Genomic DNA, 25642 nt, shown 5'->3' on the forward strand with positions numbered 1-25642 from the left:
ACAGAGAGTTTAACACTAGCGCCGCACTAACAGGGCGGTTAAAAAAAACATACTGGTAAAAATCACTGAGACACGCAAGTAACATGCTAGTGCAGCGCTAACGGGGCCAAACCAGTAAAAGTCACTTCCCCGGCACATATATTCCACCAGTCTCACGCTTACCTTTTTCATCCGAGCTCCCCCTTGCGGCCGCTAGAAAATATGCACAAATTAGCCGCATCACCACATAAACCGCAGGGTTAAAAGCGTGTGAAAAAAGTTGCAGCTTATAGGCCGGAAATTACGGTACAAAACAGATAACGTGGTTGCCAAAGTATCCATTCTCTCATAAGTTGGTAAGAGTTAAGTTATGAATCCCATTCACACTCGTGTTAAAGCACACAGTAAATACACACACTTCTGATTGAATTGAATAGTTAATAATTTTGTCGTAACATCTGGCAGACGCCATCGTGTGGTTGTAGTCAGGTCACATTAATTGCAGAAAAAGTTTTCAAATGATTAATTTTGGCCTTCTGTATGTGTACTTTTTGTATAGACTTTATGTTTAGCTTTTCCTTTGATTTTTTTTTTTCATTCTTATGATAACAAAAGAAGCACACGCGAAGGCAAAGTGAACAAATACACTGATGACCTTCACACTGTAATTTGACCGCATTGTGACGTTTAGCCGAGCGAGAAAAAGCGTGGCAGTCCGGGCAGCTCAGAAAAGAATAATCTCAGTCACAATAGGATGAAGCCGTCATTTTATCTCCAAAAACATCAGAACCACTAGTATCACGTTTTAAGAAAATCTCATTTGCTTTATATGGATTAACTCTGCAATTATATTTAGCTTTTTTCTCCAGCTTTTTGGGGGACATGCAATAAACGCGCAGAAGTGAATAAATATGATTATGACTTCAAATGTGCAATTGGATCTTATTGTGGAGTTGCAGTAGCATAACGATAAAAACACCAGTCCCCGGGCTGGAAAGTGGACTTTGTTGGTTTAATTTTAATGTTGAACAAACTCACGTCCAAGAAGACAAGAAGTAATTTGCACTCGGAATCGAGCTAAATCTCAATGAGGACCTCCATACTGAAAATAAATGAAATGATCTTAAAATGGTGGCTTTGAGCCAAAATGGTAGACTTTGTGTGTCTTTGTGGGCATGGCTCCTTGAGATTTTTGTTGCGCATCCTCTTATGATAGATGTGTACTCCAACCTGCATGCTCTTGACTGAAACTGGCTTGGGGGGGATGAATGAAAAAAAAAATGTGAAAACCGTGACACCATGCTCAACCCACATGAGCTGGCATTGGCAAAAAGAAATAAAAAACTCATTTGGATCGACTATTTCTCTGGAATGCCTGTCTTCTGATTGAGAATCCATCCATCCATCCATCCATCCATTCATTTTCTTAACCGCTCATCCTCACAAGGGTTGCTGGAGTCTATCCCAGCTGTCAATGGGCAGGAGGCGGGGTACACCCTGAACTGGTTGCCAGCCAATCTCGGGGCACATAGATTCAAACAGCCGTACCCACAATCGCAATCATTCTGGCTAATTCCCTATCCAAAGTATGAAGTCTGGAATTTGTCCAAAATGGCTGCCAAAATGACCAACTTGCTAATCATTTTTAGGCACAACCCCTTGAGACTTTAAAGTGTGTCCCGTTATGACAGACGTACACCCAACTACACGAATACAAAAGTAACTGGACCTTCTGCCATCTGGTGGAAGAGCATTTAACTACTGCATTTTCCGCATTATAAGGCGCGCCTAACCCTGCTAAAAAAAAATCTATAGAAATTCTATAGACATCTATAGAAATTGTGCAGAACAACTTGTTCCCTAGAACTTTGGCTGTGATTTTCTATAGAATTTCTACAGAACAGTAGAATTTCTAGAGAAATTCTTTACGACTTGGGTCCTAAAGTTCTGTAGTTCTTTAGAAATGTTCTATAGAATTTTTTTTAGCAAGGAAAAGCCTTTAATTTTCTCAAAAGATGACAGTGCGCCTTATACATGGATCAATATTGAGCATTTAGTGCAACTCCATCTAATTGATGCGTAACGTAACCCCAGTCTCTACTGTAGCGTCTAATCTATGTGCCTCATAATGTGGTGCGCCTTAATTATGAAAAAAGTCTTAAAATAGGTAATTCATTGCATGTGCGCCTTATAATGCGGTATTCTGCCTGTTGTCACTGGTATGGATACATGAACAAAGATACATTATTTCTAGTAACTATACAGGCATAATCATTTTTGTACAAATGATGCGAAATAGGATAATTTCCCGGGGCACACTTGATGATCTCTGACAGCAAAGGTAGAAAAGTGGTAGGGGATCACTTATCCTGCTTCCGAAGGGCCTGATTTAGTTCAAAGCCTTGGAATTCTCACAATGGCTAATGTCCTGTTCTATTTCAGGCCATGGTCCTTGAGCAGTAATAAAACCAATCAAGTACTGGTTGCCATTTAGCGTCACTCTTCCGTCTAAAATAGCCAAAGCCGCTTTCGAATGGGGGTCATTTAGTTGAATTCCCTGTTTGAAGTTTGTCACTTTCCTAGAATTTGCCCCAAAACAAGTGCTTGAAAGCAAAATGGCCAAAATGTGCTGTTAAATTCCAGGCATGGCTCCGAGACTTTGTGGGTTGTTTTCACTGACGTCACATTTTTTGCTGAATTAGCCAAACATCACTGCGCGCCACCATTTAACCTCTCTACCCAACGCCTACCGGTGTGGAAGTCTCCGGAATACTCTCGGGTACTGTTTGTGTTTTTGTGTATCACGGGGGTCTCGGGACTCAAGTACAGAGGAGAGGACTTGCTAACCATCAGAGAGCCTTCTTCTGACTTTTTTTTTCTGACAATTCTTGCCAAATTGCTGAAGCTTTTTCCAGAGTTGCTAGTCGGCGCGCTTTTCAAAGCCTCGCGATCCGGTACACAAGTCCGGCTGCGTAAGCGGGGACATCGTCTAACGCTTCAGACGAAAGACTTAGGACGTTCCGCGGCTCTGTGCTTCACGGAGACTTGGCTTTGTGCACGATTACTCGACGTTGCCATCCCGCTGCCTGGTCTCAAGCTCCATCGTGCTGATCCTCTTTTCAGAAGACCAACATTAAAGTTAATATCCTTCTTTTTTAGTCACTTGAAAGATTTGAGAATTTTTTGCGAAATACTGGATTTGTTTATGCTTTTGTCTTTCTGCCATTGTCATCAAATTTTAAAAAAATAATAAACATTTTGCTTTGCTTGTGGTGAACTAATATACAGGTTTTACTTTTTGAAAACAAATGGAATAAATAAATAAAACTTTGCCTCGATATTAAAAAATATAACATTCCACTGCCTTTTGTTTTCCGTGTTAGCATACAGGTAAGTGCTCCTCCTTCGTGATTTCTGTCACATAGAGTAAAAGATCAAGGGCACAATACTGCGCCTTTGTGACGCAGTCCTAAGTCCCGTGATGTGTGTATGCCAGGTAGCCTAACAGTCAGTCTGGGCTTGATGTGATGTCGGTCGCGTCTTCAATGAATGCAGTTAGAAAGATAATGTCGTCCACTTTGCGTACGTATGAGTGACGAAGCTCAGGGATCGAAAATGGCGGCAGTTCAAGGCAGCACAATGGGTGCCTTGACGTGGACCAATTTCCTATTCCTGTCCTACGAAACCTTTAATTCAGGGGTGTCAAACTCATTTTTCTCACGGGCCACATTGTTGTTCCAGTTTCCCTCAGAGGCCGTTACGACTGTGAAACAAAAATATTTAGTCATCACATCATATTTTCATCATGAAATTCTGAACTACTTTTGGAATCAGTAATCAAGGGTAATGTGTTTTTCAACTATCCACGTTTGGTCACACAAAAATGCTTGTAATATCTCAACTTCATCATTTTTGATATATCTATCCATCCATTTTCTTCACCGCTTATCCTCAGGAGGGTCACGTGGAGTGCCGGAGCCTATCCCAGCTGTCAAAGAGCACGAGGCAGGGTACACCCTGAACTGGATGCCAATCGCGGGGCACATTGAGACAAACAGTCGCACTCACAATCACACCTAGGGGCAATTTAGAGTGTCCAATTAATGTTGCACGTTTTGGAATGTGGGAGGAAACCGGAGTGCCCGGAGGAAACCCACACAGGCACGGGAAGAACATGCAAACTCCACACAGGCGGGTCCGGGATCGAACCCGGCACATCAGAACTGTGAGGCCAACGCTTTACCTTCTGATCCACCGTGCCGCCCATTTATGATATATGACACTTTGAGATTTTAGTACAGATTTTTACACGAATCATGGAAACTGACACTCTAGATTTGGCTTTGCGGGCAACGTAAAATCATGTTGCGGGCCAGATTTAGCGCCCCCCGCCCCCCGGGCCTTGAGTTTGACACCTGTGCTTTAATTCAACCATGATGTCTGCCTGAAACTAAAACGACTAACTTCCTATTCAGTTTGTGTCCTAGGGACTTTTTTTTTGTGAGTCTTGTCATGGCAGACATGCCCACCTAATTTCATGTTCATTTGTTAAACTACTGTTTATTTTTATTTCCAGGAACCCCCCCCCCCCCCAAAAAAAAAAAAAAAGTGAAAAATCCTAACAATACTCAACACCGTAACACAAAGTTGAGGAGCGAGTGTGGAAGGCAGCGAGCGAGGAGGAGCGGCTACCCCCACCCCACCGCACCCCCACGAACCCCCCCTCCTCGCATCCCTCCCTCCCCGCGTGTGTCTCGGGGAGCCCATGCAGTCCGAGGCAGCCAGCAACCGGCGCGTCCTCCCCGCCTACCAATCGGCATGCTCGGCTCGGGCTCCGCGCTCCGCGAGCAAGTCGAACCGCAGCGAGCGGCTACGCACGCACGATCGCCAGCGTCTCCCCAGGTATGCTTGACGACTAAAATGACAAATTAATTTCCTTTTTCTGTACGTGTTTTTTTCCCCTTTTTTTCCCCTGTGCGATGTGCAGCCCCTCGCCGGCTGCGTGGTTTCTAGGGAGGGGTTGCTATGCATGCGTGTCGGTAAACGCTCCCAGTTTAGCGGATCTGCAAGTTGCGTCCCTATCTTTAATTTTTTGGAATTTGTGTCATTATTTCTGATGGTGGTCCCCCCCCCCCTCTCCTCCGCCCCCCTCTTTCCCGTGCACGGTCAGGGTTGGGTCGAAGCATGGCCGGATGTGCAAGTTGAAGTGCAGGTGCATGCAGCTGTCTCCAGGCAGGTATGATGATAGGGCTCATGGTGTTGCCATATTGCAGTGCACCCCCCCCCCACAAACCCTACCCCCCAAGTAGCACAGCATAGCATAGTAGCATATAGCATCGCATGGCATGCAGCCAGGCAGGCGTGGTACACGTTAAGCATGTACTGTATTATGGATGGCTGTTTGATATGATATGTCTTCCACCTGCATGATTCATGAGGAGGTATTCTCGAGTATGTTACTAGTTCCGGGTACGCACTCCATATTGTGATGTATGAATATTTGGATAGTTATTCCATGTTGAATGTTAATTTATGCATATTTGAAGTGAACTTTATGTGACCTCCTGCTTGCACATGTTTAGTGGTGGTAAATGCTAGCTAGCATCTGTACACTTCGTGATAAGTTTGCAGATGTATTTTTTTGGGAAGTCCTGTGATTTAAAAAAAAACAACAAAAAAACAGAGGTGCTTTGGTTGTTGCTATGCAAACTATAGAGACTCTGAAGCCATGACCTTGTGTAAAATTGAGTTCCGGTGCATTGACCGCACCTCGGCTCCAGGAAAGAGGCACAGCCTTATAAGTTGAGCGGTGGTGCATTTACTGCCCCTTGGCTGCAAGAATAAGTCGTACGGGTGATACTAAATTGATTGGGGCTGCGTTGCATTCACAAGCTCTCAGTTCCAGGAATGAATTGTCTACCTAATAATGTGTTGGTGGGTGGGGTCGCCCCCCCCCCCCTCCTGTGGGGTCACTGATTGAGAGACTGGTCGTGCATTTACAGCCCCTCAGCTTCGGGAATCCCACTGTATAGAAACTAGTTTTATTCTCATATCATATTATACAGCATCATATAGCGACGCATCATTTCATACCAGATTGTACTGGAGCACATCGTTTTGTAATGTATAGAATCATAGTCTATTTTATCATACCGTAATGCATCATATCATACTGCAATTTATCCCATCGTATCGTACTGTATATCATACGTCGTACTGTATCTATAGTATTCCATTGTGTCGTGACGTATTACAATATATTGCATTGCGTACCGTAATACCACATCTTATCACACAGTACGGAGGGCGTCTGTTTGTGTCTATGTGCCCTGCGATTGGCTGGTAACCAGTTCAGGGTGTACCCCGCCTCCTGCCTGGTGACAGCTGGGATAGGCTCCAGCACTCCCCGCGACCCTCGAGAGGATAAGCGGTTAAGAAAATGTATGGATGTACTGTATCAGATTGCTTTATCACATTTCATCATAATGTATCAAATTCCAGCCCATCATATTGTGACGTGTCAAATCACACACATTATATCTTGTGCTAGCATAACATGTCATTATATATCCAATCAAAACCAAAAATATCACTGTATCTATCGTATTGCATCGTATAATGTCGAAATATACAGTATCGTAATGCATTAAAAATGTATTGTACTGTATCATAACTTATCCTACCTTTTGTTATCATATCCAACTGTATTTTATCATTATGTGGCATCGCAACATTAAATTTTTATTACATTAAGTGGACAGTAGGGGTTCAAAAGACTTTTCGACGCATCGACTTAACCACTAAGCAATGACGATTATAGTTTGGAGCCTTTTAATTGACAAATATGTGTTTTTATAAACATGGTAGCCTTGCTGAAATCAACAGGTGGTCAGTCAGCGCAGCAAACTAACAGTGGTGGCCAAGTGTGTGGAAATAAACAAAACTGAGAGCAGTGTCATGATTATTTACAAAAATAGTCAAATCCGTCCTTAAAAATAACACACATCTGCAAAAGCATGTGTTTGAACAAAAAATTTCAATCATTCAGGCAATGTTTTCAGCCACATTCAAATATTACCATCATGCAAGTGTAAGAACAAATACTTTTTATGTGTTCTTAATTTGTATTTCGCTTGATGAATCATTTGCTAAAAAAATAAAATACACGCCAAGCCAAAGAAAAAGCAGACCACACAGCAAATCGCTTGAACTCTAAATTTTATGCGTGACTTATTTCCCTAAATCTTTCTCAAAGTGTACAAATTCATGGGTTAATGCAGTGGTTTTAAAACTGGGGGGCGCGATCCCTACAAGAGGCCTGGCGTTATGAGGGAGTGGGGGTGGGGGTTAACCACGAACACTTTTCATTATTGAGTTACATCCAGCAGATGAAGCTAATTTTACTACCGGGCACACGAGCCACTGAGATGACAGGAATTCAAGATGTTCAATTTTAGGAGGAAAAAAAAACAGGTTTAGGTTTTGTTTATTCTTGGTGGCTTGTAATTTTTCAACTGTAAAAGTGATTACTGGAGTTATGTTCATGTCTTTGATGATTCCCAAGAGATTTTGTTTGCAAATTAACCAGATGTGTATTTACAGAAAAACTGTGTTAAGGAGGGTGGGGGTTCGGGAGAAAAGGGTGGTGCCGAAAATAATTCGATCTCCAAAAGGGGGTCACTGCGAAAAAAGTTTGCGAACTGCAGGGTTAATACACCCAGTGCACAGGTGTCAAACTCAAGGCCCGGGGGGCCGCCACGTGATTTTATGTGGCCCGCAGAGACAAATCATTGGTATCAACTTCCATGATTTTTGCTAAAATCTGCACTAGAATTTCCCATTGTCATATCTTAAATGATAATATTGAGATATTACAAGCATTTTTGTGTGGCCAAACATCAACAATAGTTGAAAACCCCATTCCCTTGATTTATGATTCCAAAACTACTTCATAAATTCCATGTGTGAATATGATTAGGGGGGGTCAAATATATTTATGATTTCACAGACATAACGGCCCTCTGAGGGAAACCGTGACTACAATGTGGCCCGCGACAAAAATGAGTTTGACACCCCCTGCTCCAGTGCATTTCTTACATGTGAAGAATCCCTTCAGTGTTGAGTGAACATTACCGTTTCTGGAGAATTTTTAAACATGCAATCTCGGATTATCCACTCATCCATTTCCTTAGCCGCTTATCCTTACGAGGGTCCCGGGCAATCTCGGATTAAAGCAAGAAGAAGAAAACGTTAAGGTCACCTTGAGGTCTGGGGAGCATGTATTCAATTTGTCATTTTTATCACATCATGACTCATTGTTGACGTGAAAGCTCGAAAATGTTCATACTCTCTAAATAAATTCAAGTTAGGACAAATTAAAAGGACATTTTATGAATATCTCAAATCGGTAACTATACAGATTCTCTTTCTATAACTCATTTATGTGAACACTCAATCAGAGATTTCTGGCTTTAAAAAAACTTAATTGAATTGTGATGGCCTCGTACTTAATCATTTTCGTTTACAAGGAACTTATTTATTATCTTATCACGCGTTTATAAAGTAGCCTAATGTCCATCCCTCAAATTTCTGTACCTCCATGAGTTGCGATATTGCAACAAAATTACATTGTGTCATATTTCATTGGTGGCGGCAACTGGTAAAGCGTTGGCCTCACAGTTCTGAGGACCTGGGTTCAATCCCGGACCCGCCTGTGTGCAGTTTGCATGTTCTCCCTGTGCCTAAGTGGGTTTTCTCCGCGTACTCCAGTTTCCTCACAAAACACTCCCAAAAGCATGCAACATTAATTGGACACTCTAAATTGCCCATAGGTGTGATTGTGAGGGCGGGTGTTTGTCTCTATGTGCCCTGCGGTTGGCTGGCCACCAGTTCAGGGTGTACCCCTGCCTCCTGCCTGTTGACAGCTGGGGTAGGCTCCAGTACGCCCTGTGACCCTCGTGAGGATAAGCGGCAAAGAAAATGGATGGATGGATGGATCATATGGCATGGGATCACACTGAAACTTAATGTATCGTATTCTCGCAGAATAAATTGTATCAGAAATAATCATTTTGTATCTGAACAAATCAAAAGTGAGCAATTAATTTCGGCTCGCATGGTATTGTGATTAATGCGGGTTGTTACTGGAGTGATGCATCGTTAACCCTTTCTTTGTGTTTTTATTTCGGCGACCCCTTCTCCAAAGTGATGGCCTCTGCTGATCAGCAAAGCACATAAAGGCAAACCCCCACATTTGCCCCCCAGGACGTGCGCCGCCATGTACAGCGTGGAGGACCTGCTCATCTCGCACGGATACAAGCTGCCCAGGAGCGGCCCGCCGTCGGCCGCTCCTTACGACAAGCGGCCCGTCGATTGCCAACGAGCGCTCCTGCTGGACAGCCGGGCGGGCCGGGCGGCGGCGACACTCAACGGCTACGAGCCCGAGCGCGGCGGGGCCTCGGCGGGCGGCGGCGGCGGCTTGTACGGAAGCAGGCCGGCGCCCCTCAAGGGTTACATGGACAATGAGGCTGACAGGAGGAGGAAGGAGGCCTTCATCGGTATCCTAGGTGACGCCCAACCCTTGAGTGATTCTTTGGCTACCGACAGCGGGTGAGTGCTTCTCCCCACTTTTTTTTTTTTATGCCTTTCCCTTTCCTCCAGTCAGCATGCAAAAGCTGCACTGCAGGGCCCCCCCACCCGACTCCCACCACACCCTCCTTCCCTGCAGCAGCACGGTTGACATATCTCGGGCCGGCCTTCTGACGAAAGCGCGATCCATTTGTGTGCGCACAGCTAGCTCGTGTCCCCCTCGTGACAGATGAAAACAGCAGCAGAGAGAGAAAGAGAGATAGAGAGAGCGAGAGCGTGGAGGTTGGGGTTAAATTGAACTTGCGTCAAGACGCAGCACCGAGTCACTCTACTGTAAACACTGACACACCGAATCCCACCCAGCACGTGCTGCGTGATGTCAGCATGTTGCTGGGCAAGTGTGCGCGGCTCCCCCCTCAGCCATACACTAGCATATGCCGCCAGTGTCTCTCTCCGCAGACAGAGCGTGTTCATTCATCTCCCGTGGTTATTTTTACAAATTGCCTCGTTTTGAATACAAAGTGAAAAACACATTCAAACGCATGGCTGATTCAATACACCCAGAAAATGATTTTTAAAAATAGACAAATTTTTTTCATTTGTGCAGCACAAATACATATTGATAGCGTTAAAAAAATAGATCATTTAATATTAAAAAAAAAATCGATCCATTCATTTTCTGAGCTGCTTATTCTCACAAGGGTTGTGGGAATTGAAAAAAAAATCACAGAATTACATTAAACGTATGAAATGCAATGCCAGCCTTCAGTGATATTTCAGTTTCAACATTTTACTGAATATTAGAAACAGATCTGGAACACAATAATAAGCACGATGAGTAAATACCTCAAAACTAAGGAGTATTATCTGAGATTGGGTGGGTGTGTCTAATACCTGACATTTTACTTTCTTCCCCAGTTTGATTTACTTTGTATTTCTCGTATGGTATCATATTTTTTTCCTAATGTACATGTTGTCATCGATCCATCCATCCCTACTTCCTCCTTCCCTTCATCCATCCGTTTTCTTTGCCGCTTATCCTCACGAGGGTCGCGGGGAGTGCTGGAGCCTATCCCAGCTGTCAACGGACAGGAGGCGGGGTACACCCTGAAATGGTTGCCAGCCATCGCAGGGCACATCGAGGCAAACAGCCGCACTCACAATCACATCTAGGGGCAATTTCGAGTGGCCACCTATGAGATATGATACAATGTAATTTTGTTGCAATATTGCAACTCGTGGAGGTACAGAAAATGGAGGGATGGACATTAAGCTACTATATAAACACCTTACCCAATACTAACGATAAATATGAATTTGATAAATATGATAAAAATGAAAAATATACGGGTGTAGTTAGTCATGCCCGCAGATATAAAGTTACGGGTGTGGTCCACCAGTCATACGCGCAGATATAAAGTTGCAGGTGTGACTAAGGATGGAATCTTAAGGCCTTAAAATAACTTACTGAGTTGTTATACCCAAGTATCTAATTGTTACCTAATACCATAATCATAATTTATTGACACTGCACAGACTGAGACAGACATTTTTAAAGAGGTCATGACACATTCAATTTCAAAACTAAATATAGACCGTTCACATTTATCATTCATTTTTTTGTGGTTTCGATTGGTTGGTCCACTATTGTTTTCTTTCCAATAAGGCAAACGTCAGCATAATTAAAAATGCACATCATATTGCACAAACATCACAATTTACGTCATTAAAGGATGTTGGAGTGATGGCTGACTTCAGCAGTTTGTTGGAAAAGCCGTTGCACACACGTACACACAAACACACACGTGTAGCATAGTATGTGTGTCGTGTAAAACCCGATCAATGTGAGGTGGACGTTATCACTCACTTTAGATTATTGGCTGGCTGACAATTTGATTTATCCGATGATAATTTCAACATGATGACGAGGAAAGAATACTGCAATAAATGTTCCGTTCTGACCGATCAGCAGATTTAGACGAGTAGCAATTGGACACGGGGGCGTGAGGTAGACGTGAATTCTCTGGCTTCCGAGGCCCAACAGAGCTGTGACGGTTGTTGTGTGAAAGGATGACAATTACCACTTGGCACTCACTTCTACCACACTGTTGTGTTGAAAGCAGTTGTTGCTTTCCAATACGATCCTCCGATTAGCCAAATAGTGTCTGCAAAGCCCCTACGCACTGACCATCTAAGCCGGCATTTTCCTGGGTTTTCCCGGCTTGCTGCCCCGTATGTAAAGCACCAATGGAAAAAAATGGGGGAGGGGGGTTCAACGCTGACCAACATCGACCTATACATTTTCCACCTATGGTGGTAGGATCAGAAATGATAATGTGGTCTTTTATGATTGTACTTGTCAGACTACAGCCATAAAATCTTGGCATGTCTTGGTCAGAGAGTGGCAACACTACACATATTCCGATACCGGTGTATCCCATTTTTTACGATCACTGGGCTTTATCTCATCAAATGAAACAGTTGAAGAGGCAGAATGAAAACAAACGTGTCTTTTCTCAATGCAACCATGGCGAAGATAACAACAAGGGATCGCACCAATGTATTGTAAAGGGGGGAAAAAAATTACAAAATGAGGAGGTGGTCGTCATCAGTGCCCAGGAGAGGACATTCGTTCAAGGATTGCTGGAGGTATGTTGACGTACTTTGAATATGACACGGCTTGCAAGCAGGTAACAAAATGTTATCTAGCCGAGCAAGCTAACTCTAACATTAAAGGTTGTATCCAAACATAACGCCATTCTGTAGAACCATGCTCTAAAGCTTTGATAAACATTGGTTTGGGCTTGTGAATAAATATTGACAACGGCGACCAAGTATGTTGACAACAGCAAATAGGAGGCAAAGTCCCGGTCACAATACACAATCAAATTGGTTGATATTAAAGGGGACTTCCGGTGGTTTGGATTAACAATGTATTCAATAAATCATGTCATATGTACTGTATCTTGAAAATGTGATGTTAATCCGCTTGCATTTAACAGTGTTTTGAGAAGATTTTTATCGGCAATTATGAATTTTCATGGGCGCCGACATTTTGCGAGTCACACGGGCTACGTGCGTGGATGTGACGTAATAGGAGCGCAAACAAAGGCTCGATTACGATGGGACAAAATTATGCCCAGCGCTGATTTCTTGGATTTATCCTCATCTGATGAAGAAATAGCAGTATCGTATCGTCAGACGCCGTGTCATTCCCGTCTGAATATTCAACATTATTTACAGCCACAGGTTCAAATCTGTATGGAAGTACAGATACAGATACAGGATGAAGTGACAGAAACAAACTCTGCAAAAACTGACATTCTTACATTGTATTATACATCAGGAAGTGTTGTGTAAATCAAGTGTTAAAAAATATCCATGTTGTTGATGCTGTAACTACAATAGTTTAATTCATCAGAGCGAGACCATTAACTCACAGTTTGTCTCACTTTTGGATGAAAATGAGACAGAACATGGTGACATAATCTACCACTGTGCCGTCAGTTGGCTCAGCCTTGGCAAAGTACTGAAAAGTGTCTGGGACCTGAGAGACCAGATTCAGGATTTCTGTGAGAAGAAACGACATAACATCCCACAGCTTTCTGATGAAGACTGGGTGGCAGACATTGGATTTCTTGTGGATCTGAGTGCACTGTTGAATGAACTAAATGTCAAATTGCAAAGGGAGGGTCTTATTGTTTATGAAATGTACAGTGAAATGAAGGCTTTCATCACAAAGTCACAGCTTCTCTCAACTCAAGTGGAGAACAGCATTCTCACCCACAAAAAAAACCTTCAACAAGATCATCTCATCACCTCTACACGTACTCATCCCTGTTAGAAACACTGAGTCTACAGATTTCTCGGCAATTTCAAGATTTCACAACAGCTAAGAGTGAAATCCACATGGCTTCTTCTCCCTGCAACTCCAGTGAGGATAATGGACCAAGTGATGTTCAAGTGATGCATATGAAAAGTTATCAGTACCAGCTGTTCAAAATGTAGAACTGAATCCATTTTACAATGGGAGAAAGTTGTGAATTAAGTTAAAGTTAAAATGGTAAAAATTAATTGCCCACCCCTACGATAGAGGGTTACCCTACTTTATTGATGAACACTTCTCGAGGTTGTCTCACTAAGACTGATTTTTCTTGCCTTCGCAGTTTCTACGACGTTCCGAGTTTGACTTACTCCGAGCCACTAAGCCACGACGAGAGGGATATATCGTACTGGCGGAGGCGAGGCCAAGACTTCAGCATTCTCCTGGACTATGCCGATGGTAGGGAGCTAAGGGCCTCTGCGGGGGCATGGAGACCACAGGCCCTCTTAGCGGCCGAGGAACTCAGGGCAGAGAGGCAAGCGCAGCAGCTGTGGGAAGAGATTTCCTGGCTGAGGGACCAAGATGCACCTGGTCAGCTGAGAGTGACGGGGGAGCGGAAGTGTCAAAGCCTCGGTACCGAGGAGTGGAGGCCCGCAGTGGGCCTGGGCAGGCAGCTGTCAGACGGGGATGGGGAAAGGTGGGCTTTGGAGCAGTATCGGCTGAGGACACCTGAAGGTTTTTTTCACCCAAGGACAAAAGGAAAGTCTCAGTCTCTCCCAAGGGTTTTGTCACCTGATGGAACAAACAGCAGGGAGCTAGTTCCATCCAGACCAAGCCTACCAGACAGACCGCCAAGGCTAAGCAGCACTCTTTTCTCTGGGCCCTATAGTCGGTATATCTATAGCGGTGCTTTTGGTAGGGACCGGTGGGGCAGGAATTCTGGGCCAAGCAGCCACGTTGCACTTTTACCAAAGCCCAGGTTCAGCAGGCCTTCGAAGCCGCCGTCATATGAGATTCACCAGCAGATTAGGGGTAGTGCAGAAATGCTTGCTATAGACCAGGGTCTCAAGCTAAAAGACAGGCCTATCTTTTATTCAAGGGACGGGGAGCTGCGTCATGACTATTTTGCACAACACTCACTCCCTGGAATGGAGCCCCCGGGCTACATTCCTCCCCCATCTTATAAAAGAGCCCTACCCCCAAGAGCCGTTTCAATCAATCGTAACGAAATGCTAAACTTGCGGTGGAGGTCAGAATCCTTACAGCCCAGCTCAGACCCTGGGAGGTGGCTAACAAGGCACACTGGTGATTCATGGCTGGAACACTATGGAGATCGTGTGGCATGCTATCGAAAACCGATACCCTCTGGACAAAAAGAGCAACAGAGTCAAGCTCGTCAAGTACCAGCTGAAGATACAAGAATGACTCAAATCTCAGGAGGGCCAAGCGGAAATTCTCTCACCGACTCAGACAAGATCCGAAACATCAACAAAGAGAATCCATCCGCTAAGAATTTAGGACAATCTACAAGTGATAGTGCCTTTCCTCCCCAACAGGGACAACCCCTCAACACCGGTCGCAAGGTGACTCTTACTGAAAATGACAGTAGTACGCGATGGAGTAACAGGGGATTGATCAAAAAAAGTGACAGTGTAGGTCCTGAACAAAATCGTAGTCAATTTTTCCCTTCATCTATTCTCGGTAAACCACCACCGCCCCCATGCAAGGCACCTGATCAGGTTGTCTCTGAAACTGTAGCAGAAGTAAAGAAAGTCGAACAGGCCGATCCACCCGAGAAGGATAAATCCAAGAATCTCAAAAAGAGACTTAGTGAAACCATCTTTTGTTTGGTTTCCGTTCCAGTCACCCCACAGCTCACTGGTACAATCCGTGATCAGAACAACAATAATGAGAAGTCACCAGACCCAGCCGACAGTCCCAGTGAAAACAAAACGGGCCATTTAACTAACCAAAGTCTCCAAAGCACGTCTTCTGCCGAGGCTGAGCTGCAAGCGCTGACAGGTAGCATAGCGAGTAGCAAGACGAGCAGCCGAGCAAGCAGTAAAATGTTCAAGAAGTTGCCCTGTAGACCTCCTAAAATAAACCATTACAAGGAGTTGAAGTTGTCAGGATCCTGGCCCGCAAACCAGTACCGCGACCAGGAGACGCAAACTAGCCCAGAGGTTGAAAAAAATGGCCCTGAGAGCAAGGAAGCACAAGAAGAACCCATCCCTGCTGCCATTGAAGCTCCTACAGATGCTGGCAGTGTAGCAGGCACCACCTTCACATTCCCTATCAAGGGAGTGAAGAGTCTAAAACTTTCGAGCAACAGCGCCTTCTCCCTGACCACCACGTTCTCCAACCAGCTGAACAAGAGCACAGTTCAGCAGCCAGCAGTTCCACCCTCAGGAAATGTGGAGAACAAACCAGCATCGAGCAGCGGGCAGGACATGTTTAAGGTTCCCGAGTTCCTGCTGAAACCGATTGTCAGCCAGCGACCGTGGGATGCTGTCAAAGAGCTGGAGGCAATCCAAAAAGAAGTCCAGGAACAACAGCAGCAGCAGCAGCAGAGCAGCAAGCAGCCCAGTGTTGACAAGTGTATCGAGGACCTGAACGAGGCTTACAAAGACATCTTGGAGCTTGGAGCTGCCAGCAATAAAGTCCCCGACGGGGCAGTTGAAATCCCTGAGCGTATCAAAATTCGTCTGACATCCCAGCCTCTCAACAAACCCAGCAGCCTTAGGCGCAGCGCGGTCAGCTGGTCCGTTGATCCTGAATACAGGGAAGTCAAGAGCGCCTTCTCCAGGCCTGCCACAAAGTCAGTCACGTTCAGCAAGCAGCTGAGGGAGGAACTCCCTGTGCCCCCTCGGGAGTCGGGTTTTCGAGAATACAGGGTTGTTCCACATCTTCCACGTAGACGTAGCAACGACGGCAGGACGGTGAAACTGGACCTGCCCGATGAACCCATCGAGACACCACTTTGTGACTTCAGCCCGATGACCAAAAGCACGACAGCCGAGGTTCCATGGGCAGACCGGCAGCCCATGCAGGACGCATCTACGCTCACAAGTCCTCCCGACTACGAGGACATATGCCAGATTTTGCGTCACTCTCGTGATTCAAGCAATCCTAATGACCCAGCGACTCCTCAAGATCTCGATTCAGAGGAGGAGTGTCCTATTTGCAAAAGGGAGCTGGAGAACCAGTTGAGACAGGGACCACTACCTCCTCTCCACGAGGAGAACAGCTCAGATAGCTCGGTCAATCCAAACGGAAGTCCGCCACAGCGTGCTGCAGACGAAAGTCCGGTTGCAAATGCAAGGAATCAGGAACCAGAGAACTCGAGTCCCTACCAGACAGGTTCCGATATGATTCCTGATACCCCGAAGGATTCATCAGTAAAAGACAATTTGGGGGATACTGATGAAACAGTCGAAGATTCTACAGGTGAGCATGCATGCTCAGAAGAATTGAGTAAAATTGAGGTCGTAGACTCAGTGCAGAACGAAGCCAACGAGGGAGAAACAACAGAATGTAGTGAGGTTGACACTGACCGAGAGGGACAAACTGAAGCGCCGGACAACAAGCAGGAGCAAGAGAGGAAGCCATTTGCTCTGGCAGAACATAGACTTGTCCTATGGACACACCCCGGCCGAGACCACCCCGGGTTGCCAGAGTTTCCGCCTGAAAGACTGCCGCTTTCAGTCGTGCCAAAGCTCGACCGGAGGCTGTCTCTCAGCTTGGAAGGGGAGCGGCAGAGTGGCGCCCCCCGTGATAGAATTGAAAATCTGCAGAATAAACTAGCCGTCTCTCCTGGCCGGGTGGCAGTAGAACGCCTGGGCAAGACGCGGGAGGTGGACGTGATGTATCGCATGAGACGCCTAAGCATCAGGAGCACCGACTCTGGAGATGGGGATGGGGAGGGCAAGGACTCCCAAGATTCCCCAACTGCTTCTCAGACAGGCGGGGAGAACAAAGACAAAGAAGAGTCTAAATCCCGTCAGGTCTTGGGAGAAACAGTGAAGCACGGTGACAGGTCTACTTTCAGGTAAGATAATATTAGGAATTGTGTTTTGTCACTAAAAGTAGTACAGTGGTTCACTCGCCTGAATTTGGTGCAAGCTGTCTGGGCTCAATTTGCACTGAGTGACAGTGTGAATGGTTGTCTATATGTGCCTTGTAATTGAGAGGCGACCAGCCCATGGGCGCTTTGCGCTTTAAGTTAGTCGGGATATTCTTCAGTCTAAACAAGAGAGCGCTATAGGATATGGATGAGTGGAAGGATGGACGTTATTAGTTACTTTTAGGTTAACTCAGTGATTCCCACACTTTTTGTTGCACTGTACCCCTTTTCGAGATGAAACTATTTTCAGGCCCAAACATAATCACAGATTTTCTATAAACAGGCAAAGGCTTAGCTTGCAAAAATCAATAATCACTGCGGTGGCCAATTTTACAGTCGAAAGATACACTGGTGCGTTCATCAAGTCACCAAGAATAAGCAAAATATAAACCTTTTTTTATGCTAAAATTGAATATCTTAAATTCCTGCAGTCATTCCAGTGGCTGGTGTGTGCTCGGTAGTAAAATTAGCTCCATCTCCTAACTTAAGAATGAAAAGTGTTCGTGGTAGCATCGCGCCCCCTCACCCCCCAGTTTGAAAACCACTGGGTTAACTGAATACACTTATTACATTGTGCATCGCTGTGTGTATTTTTAAAATATGCCCTCTGCTTGACCAGCAACGTGTCCTGGTTGCAGCATGGCCTCAGTCACCAGGGACAGGCTCACCTGTAGACCACGAGAAACCGAAATAAACTGTACCAGAATCGTCTATGACTTTTGATAGGTTTGGATATTAAAACGACTTACAATACTGGGGGTTCTTGGTTTTTACAGTTTTCCCAAAATGAAATGACGTGCAAGGAACAAGAAGAAAGCCCGCTCATTTGCTACATTTCATTTGACTTTAGCATTGTGTTAGCACAGGTTAGCAACAGACTATAGCTTATTATACAACATTTTAAAACGGCATACAAATTCAGGTTATATTGCCTCCGTAAGACCGGAACACCGTAAACCAATGAGCTCCTGTACATTTTAGGAACTACTTGATCCTGATACTTTATGCTTGAATGATTAGTTCTTCCCCAAAATCATATGCCAACTCCTTTTTTTGTTCCTGTGGTGGACTTCGGTATAATGACTCCTCTTTTTCGTCTCAGAACGCTGTGACAGACCGAGAGAGTGGCGGCGGCGTCGAAAAAGACAATGTCCATCGTGTCCCCATCTCGAGATTTTAGCGCTCCACACAACACTGTGAACTGGCTGCCTAACTTAGAATGCCTTCATCTTCATCTCTTGACACTGAAATGGCCTTCTTGTCCGACGAGAGCATTGTGTACACACCCTCACCCCTCGGTTTGACTTCTAAGAGTGCTGTTCCACTGCCAAAAGGGAGGTGCCCCGCCCCCAACACCCTGCCCGATCAAATCTACACCCAATTACAGATTCCACTCCCTCAGTCTTCTCCCGATGCTTTTCTCATTGGCAGACATTATGCAACTCATCCTTGCAAACAACAACATCAAATACACTCGAGAATCTGTGCATTATGAATGTAAGCATTAATTTGAGGGTTTTGCTATTATTTGCTGTACCAAAATAAACTCGCGACCGCGGCGGTGGCGGAACCGCCCGTCGTGACCGCGTTTGGCTCAAGAACTGTTTTTGATTTCCCGACATCGCTCGGCCTTTCTTTAACTCGGCGACATTGTGCCCTTTCCTCCGCACCACCCCCCAGTTGCTAAGCTAATCACGTGATCGCCCGCTCAGTTCACAGCGCGCCGGTTGCCTTGCTTTCAGGTGAAGTCCGACCAGATCCGTGCTGCTCCCCCCCGCCCCCCCGCGTAGGTCCCTTCAGGAAGCAATAAAGCTTGACAGCAACTCTATCACAACATGGATAAACAGATAGAAGGAAACAAGATAGAGCAATATTGTTGTACAAATAAGCTGAGCGGTGTCGTGAAGCTAGGACCTGTCGGAAGCGTCGTCTTTGTGTTGTGATCATTCTACAGGGACATGGTGTCAGGGTATTTGGGCTGCTGCTTTACGTCATCAAACAGATCTATGTACAGTGCTTGAGACATTTATTAGACCACCGCCACATGACAGTTAAGAAGTTGACCACTTATTAGATTTTTGTTTTATCGAAATTTGTTTACACGCCACCACCAAAGTTATGAGAAATCTACTTATTTGATCTTTAGCATCTTTTGTGGAGTAAACGGTTCAATTTTGGTAGCAACTGGACATTTCTTGGACAAGTTTGTTTTTTAAGGATCAATGGAAACACCTTACATGGCCCTAACTTTGTGGCTTTAAATCCAAATTTCCAACTTCCTCCATCGTTTTACTCATAGCTTTTGGATACTTTTTTGGAGTCTACTCGTGGTAGGTTGCAATTAGGTTCCATGCAGCTAAGGGGAACTAACTTTGGGGACTTCCATCTTTTTCTTTCCGCTTGTCCCATTAGGGGTCGCTACAGCGTGTCATTTAAGCCTATCTCGTGCATTCTCCACTGTCCTCATGTCCTCCCTCACCACATCCATCGACCTGTTCTTTGGTCTTCCTCTCGCTCTTTTGCCTGGCAGCTCCATCCTCAGCACCCTTCGACCAATATACTCACTCTTGCCTCTAAACATGTCCAAACCACCGAAGTCTGCTCTCTCTCACCCGCTCGTATTCTATTGAATAAATTGGTCAAAAACTCCACAGCCACCTCACCAAATTGCTTCCATACCTCCACTGGTATGTCATCGGGATCAACTGTCTTTCCATTTTTCATTCCGTTGAGTGCCTTTCTAACTTCTCCCTTACTAATCAAAGCCACCGGTCATTCACGCTTGCCTCTTCTCCTCTACGTTCTCTCCCATTTTCTTCATTCATTAACTTCTCAAAGTACTCTTTCCAACTCCTTAGTACACTACCAACACTCTCCCCCACCACAACCTAACAGTCAGTAACCTCCTTCAAATTACACCGTCTGCACAAAATATAATCCACCTATCTCCACCCTTGTAGGTCACTCTATGTTCCACTCTCTTCTGGACATAAGTGTTCACCACTGCCAATTCCATCCTTTTTGGGAAGTCCACCACCATCTGCCCCTCAAAGTTCCTTTCCTGAATGCCGTACTTACCCATCCCTTCTTCATCGCCCGTTTCCTTCGCCCGCATGTCCATTGAAATCTGCACCAATCACAACTCTCTCTCTCTCTGGGATGCTCAGGACTACTTCGTCTAGTTCTTTCCAGAATTTCTCTTTCAACTCGAAGTCACATTCTACCTGTGGAGTATAGCCGCTAATCCCATTATACACAATACCCTCAATTTCAAATTTCCATCGCTATCCTTAATCTCCTTTACTTGCTGCACATCCTTCCCATCTCTATCGCTCTGTCTGATTTGCAAAAAAAAAAAAAAACAGAAATAAAATAAATTGTCCAGAGCCTGCTACCAAATCTTAATCTTAATTAAAATGGCCACTTCAAACAAAAGTGGCAGAATTCCTGTGTCTTTTAGGCATGGGTTCTTCAGACTTCCATGTGGGTGCACAAATGATAGACATTGCTTCTAAATTTCATGTAGCTAGTAGAAACTGACCATGGAGGCTGATTTGTAGAAGTCCGGGGGCTTCATGCTAACCAATATACATTATCACTAAAATGGCCACTTCAACGTGGCACGATGGTCGAATGCTTAGCACATATGGCTCACAGTTGTAAGGACCGGGGTTCAAATCCTGGCCCTGCTTGTGTAGAGTTTGCATGTTTTCCCCATGACTGTGAGTTTTCTCTGGGTGCTCCGGTTTCCTCTCACATCCCCAAAACATGCATTAATTAGAGACTCTGAATTGACCGTAGGGGTGAATCTGAGTGTGGATGGTTGTTTATGTACCCTGTCATAGGCTGGCAACCAGTTCAAGGCGTACCCCGCCCCTTGCTCGAAAATAGCTGGGATAGGCTCCAGCATGCCTGCGACTCAAGTGAGGATAAGCGGTTGAGAAAATAGATTGATGGATGGCCACTTCAGACAAAAATGGCTTCTTAAGGCTTTTTTTGTCGGTCTACTCAAATTGGACGTTTCTAATAAATTGGCAAACTGAAATTTCAAAAGACCAATATTGTTAATTTGGTGGTGGTCCTACACGTTTGTTAAGCGTTGTACAGTTGTACATTTCACTGAATACTGTATTTATTTTTCCTATCATCGCCTTGTTAATATGTTTGCATAATGTAAAAAAAATGATAAAGTATATTTTCAATATTTTAAGAGGTATTTTGTATTTTTGCCATAAAGTTTTATTTCTCTTCACACATCTCTTTAGAGTATATACATAGCGTCCTTAATTTTCTAGAGCATTCCGATGGAAACGTTTGTTTGTGGCGTTTGTTGCGTTGTCCCCGCTGTTTCGTGCATCGCGTTGTCGTCTCGTCTTCCAGCTCCCATTTGCCCAGCTCTTCTGTTGCTGATCCCGTGAAAAAGAAAATCAAAAATCTCCCCCAAAAAAACCTCTCGTGTGAATGCTGAGAATCGAGCATTCGCACCAATGCTTTTAAGCATAACATGAGTATTTCCAAAAATATGACGCCAAGTCGTTTGATTGCCGATGCAGTTTTTTAATTTCTATTCTTATTGCTGCTGTCCTCCCAGCATTCACACATAACTTCCGGGGGGATTCGCAATTCTTCGATGGTTGTACTTAAAACGCTACAATGCAATGCTGCGGCTAAAATACATATATGCAAAGTATAGTACAGTTTTTCAATACATACAGGGTTTTTAGATAATACTTTTTAAACAGAGAACAATAAAAAAATACATTTTTAAAAACTAGTAGTGGTAAAAATTTATTTGGAAATGCATTTGTGTGTTTTTGCACGATCCAGCACTGCATTGTAGCGACTCAACGTACGTGTACGTATTTGTCATGAATCAGCGTAATTGTTATGTAGCCTTTTTACGCTTGTAGCATTTTAGCAGTTGCTTCTCAGCATTTCTTGTAACTTTCAACGCCGCCTTACTAAAACAAAGAAGATTTAGGGCCACATTGGAAAAAAAAAGAAAAAAAATGGAGTTGTAATCTTTTGGGGGAGAAAAAAATAGTTTTTGAGAATAAAGTTCTAAATAATGGGAACAAAAGAAATATATGACATCTTTTCTCTCTCTCTTTCTCTCTTTATATATATATATATATATATATATATATATATATATATATATATATATATAATGCCAGTTTTTATCTAGAAAAGTATGTTTTCCACAAATTTTCCTCAAAAATATACAAATGTTCTTGAAAGTAAACATACAAATTAAAAATATAAAATGTCTGCCTTTTGTGATTTCATTTTTTTCCCGTTATATAAATGACGTTCTTGATGAAAGCAAATTATTTATTTTTTCTTGAAAATACAATTTTTTTTTTATTTTGAAAATACGCAAACAACAAAATGTCTTCTCAAAAATCTGTTATTTTTTTCTTGGAAAATCGATATTCCTCAAAATTTTGAAACTTTTGTTCTCCAAAATATTTTCCTCTTTTTCATATACACAATTTTAGGAAATTTGACTAAAACAAAAAATACTTTTTTCAAGCATCCTATTTATTTTTTTGAAAATATAAAACTTTTCAAAATAAATGATTTTTTTGTCAACATTTTTTAATCTACATTTTTCTTCATACATTATCTTATCTTATACTTAAAGATATAATTTAAAAAAAGTTATAATAGATTTAGTTGACTTAATAATAACGACTTAATTTTTTTAAAATAAATGTTGACAGATTTATTTGTCACATCATGATTTTCTTTCAAAAGTAAAACACGACAAATGTCCTAAAAAATGCACAACTTTTATTTTCATGTCTTAACTTTTTTTTTCTTGAAAATATACAGCATTATTCTCTGAAGATTACAACTTTAATCGGAGTGTAATTTTTTTTTTTTTTTTTTGAGTGTGGCCCAAACATTCTTTGGCAAAAACAAGCATCGCATCACACTGCAGCCAAATATATTCCAAGTATACGCAACACTGTTCTCACATGACATTTAGCAGTTTTACTTGTGAGTGACGGACCCTCCAGCTGGGGCCGCTGTAGCAGAACGCGCAAGTTGGCCACAGTTTGTGTCTCTTTTCCGGTCGGACAAGCTGACTGCTCGATTTTTTTAAAAAGGTACGCCAACTAGCCCCGACTACACATTAAAACAGCCCCCGCGATTGGCATGTGAGCGCTAACACTTCAATGTCAAAATGAGAAAAAAGTCTCGAACTTTTTTTGTACGACAAGTTGACGTGAAACATGAGCAGTGATTATGCACACTTGTAATATTTTCTATTTTCATAAGAGATTTAAGTGCTTTTTTTTCTACATCTTTTTTTCCTTCCTTGCATGGAGTGCAAGCGAGAGGCACGAGAGGGTAAAAAAAATCGTTTTCTTTTTCATAAAGTATATTTGCATTTGGTACTCTCTTGGTGGTTTGAATAAATTCAAAAAATGATCTAAAAAAAAAAGGCGGTGACAGGCAAAACTTGTGTGTTTCGTAGTTTGATTTACGAGACTATGCCAAGTACTTAAAAGCTATTTTTAGAGTAAATTAAAGAAAAAGCAAAAGTCATTTGTTGTTTCCTTTCAGACATGCCTTTGATCTTTGTATCTATACATATAGCAGGATAATCCATAGTCACATGATTGTGCTACTGTTGTATGATACTGCAGTCTCATTCACAAATAAACTCTTTGCATGAAAATGCCTTCCTTTTGTCATTAATTGGGGTTTGATATGTATTAGACATGAGACGACCCATAATTACTTTTTCTCAGGCCAAATGACAATGGCAACGATGTTATGATGGCATTGTAAGAATTTGCTCCGCATCACGGACGTGATTTGGAGAAAGAAATTGTGAAGAAAAAAAAAAGAAATAAAATTCTCTTCAATTTTAGTTGTGTGTGGTGTGTGTCTCAATGTTTCTTTTCATTTTGATTCCAATGATTTCCAGTCAAAATTGCTGAATTTCCATATTTCATTGTGAAAGACAGGATTTACAGAGGTCCCCAAATGTCTTACAAAAACTAATTAATAAAGGTTTCATTGATTAAATAATTGCCTGTGGGACAATACGGCGAGAGGGGCGTGTCAAGCCAGGGGTTAAGACAATGCGGCTATCTGATTGGCTATTATTGTACGAGTGACTGACAGGTCAGAATGGTCCATTGAAACAGGACCTAATTACACCATAATCTTAATATTTGTCTCAAAGATCAGGTCACAGAATAGCAGTTTTTAAAATTGGGCAAACACATATGTTATTTTTTATGGTTTTTTTTTCTTTTTCCTAAACCCCCGCCTCTCAACTGAAGTTAGCTGGGGGAGGCTCTAGCATGCCTGCGACCCTTGCGAGAATAAGCAGTAAAGAAAATGGATGGATAAACTGATTTTTCCTCAAAGGCCATTTATCATGATAAAAAAAAATTCTCAAAATGAAATGTTTTTTTTTTTATTCTTGGACGTTTTTATTTGTATTTTCCAAAATACAGTGGTGCCTTGAGATGCGAGGGACCTGATCGACGAGTTATTCAAGATACGAAGCATCATTTGCACCACTTTAACAAATTGTAAAAACTTCTTCCAAAAAGAGAGAGTTTTCAAGCTACCGAATGCCATTCACAACTGAAGTTTATGGTCAAACTAAGGATATAGTAAAGAGAATTTCAAATAATGTATGCAAAACAATCGCAGTTTTGGCTTCGGAAAGTCCGCTAGCTTAATGCTAACAAACAACCATCAAATTGAGGGAAAAAGACACTGACGTGCTAATATAATAGCTAATATGGACAGTTGCTGTTTTAGAAACCTTAGAAAAAACGGATATTTGAACGAAAATGGTGGAACAACATATATACAATATAACATAACATTACTCACAGGCATGTATTTCTTTTCTTGACAATTAGCTGTCGAATAATGCAGCGATTTACTGAGTGATGGAAAAGTAGCAGTCGAAATAGTTGCGGGAGTCTGTTCTTCTTCGCGTGTGTGTACATTACTGCACAATACAACACTGCCACCCGATGGCCAAGGCGAGCACACCGGAAGGCGCAGCACACTGATCGATCAAAGATTAGATAATGAGGCACAAATTGTTTAATGCTTTTTATTCTGTTTATTTCTTTTATCAATCTAAG

At 43.1% G+C, this 25642-nt stretch overlaps 1 protein-coding gene across 1 annotated transcript; it reads left to right on the forward strand.

The window, feature by feature from the left end:
- Nucleotides 1-9224: 9224 nt before the first annotated feature.
- On the forward strand, nucleotides 9225-19039 carry LOC133510974 (junctional cadherin 5-associated protein-like). Its single transcript, XM_061839520.1, has 3 exons — nucleotides 9225-9588; nucleotides 13734-17438; nucleotides 18616-19039. Exons 1-3 carry the CDS (start codon nucleotides 9257-9259, stop codon nucleotides 18623-18625), a joined length of 4047 nt encoding a protein of 1348 aa, XP_061695504.1. The 5' UTR covers nucleotides 9225-9256; the 3' UTR covers nucleotides 18626-19039.
- The last annotated feature ends 6603 nt before the right edge of the window (nucleotides 19040-25642 follow it).

The sequence above is a fragment of the Syngnathoides biaculeatus genome, chromosome 13 (assembly GCF_019802595.1).
Source record: "Syngnathoides biaculeatus isolate LvHL_M chromosome 13, ASM1980259v1, whole genome shotgun sequence".
Taxonomy (NCBI): Eukaryota; Metazoa; Chordata; class Actinopteri; order Syngnathiformes; family Syngnathidae; genus Syngnathoides; species Syngnathoides biaculeatus.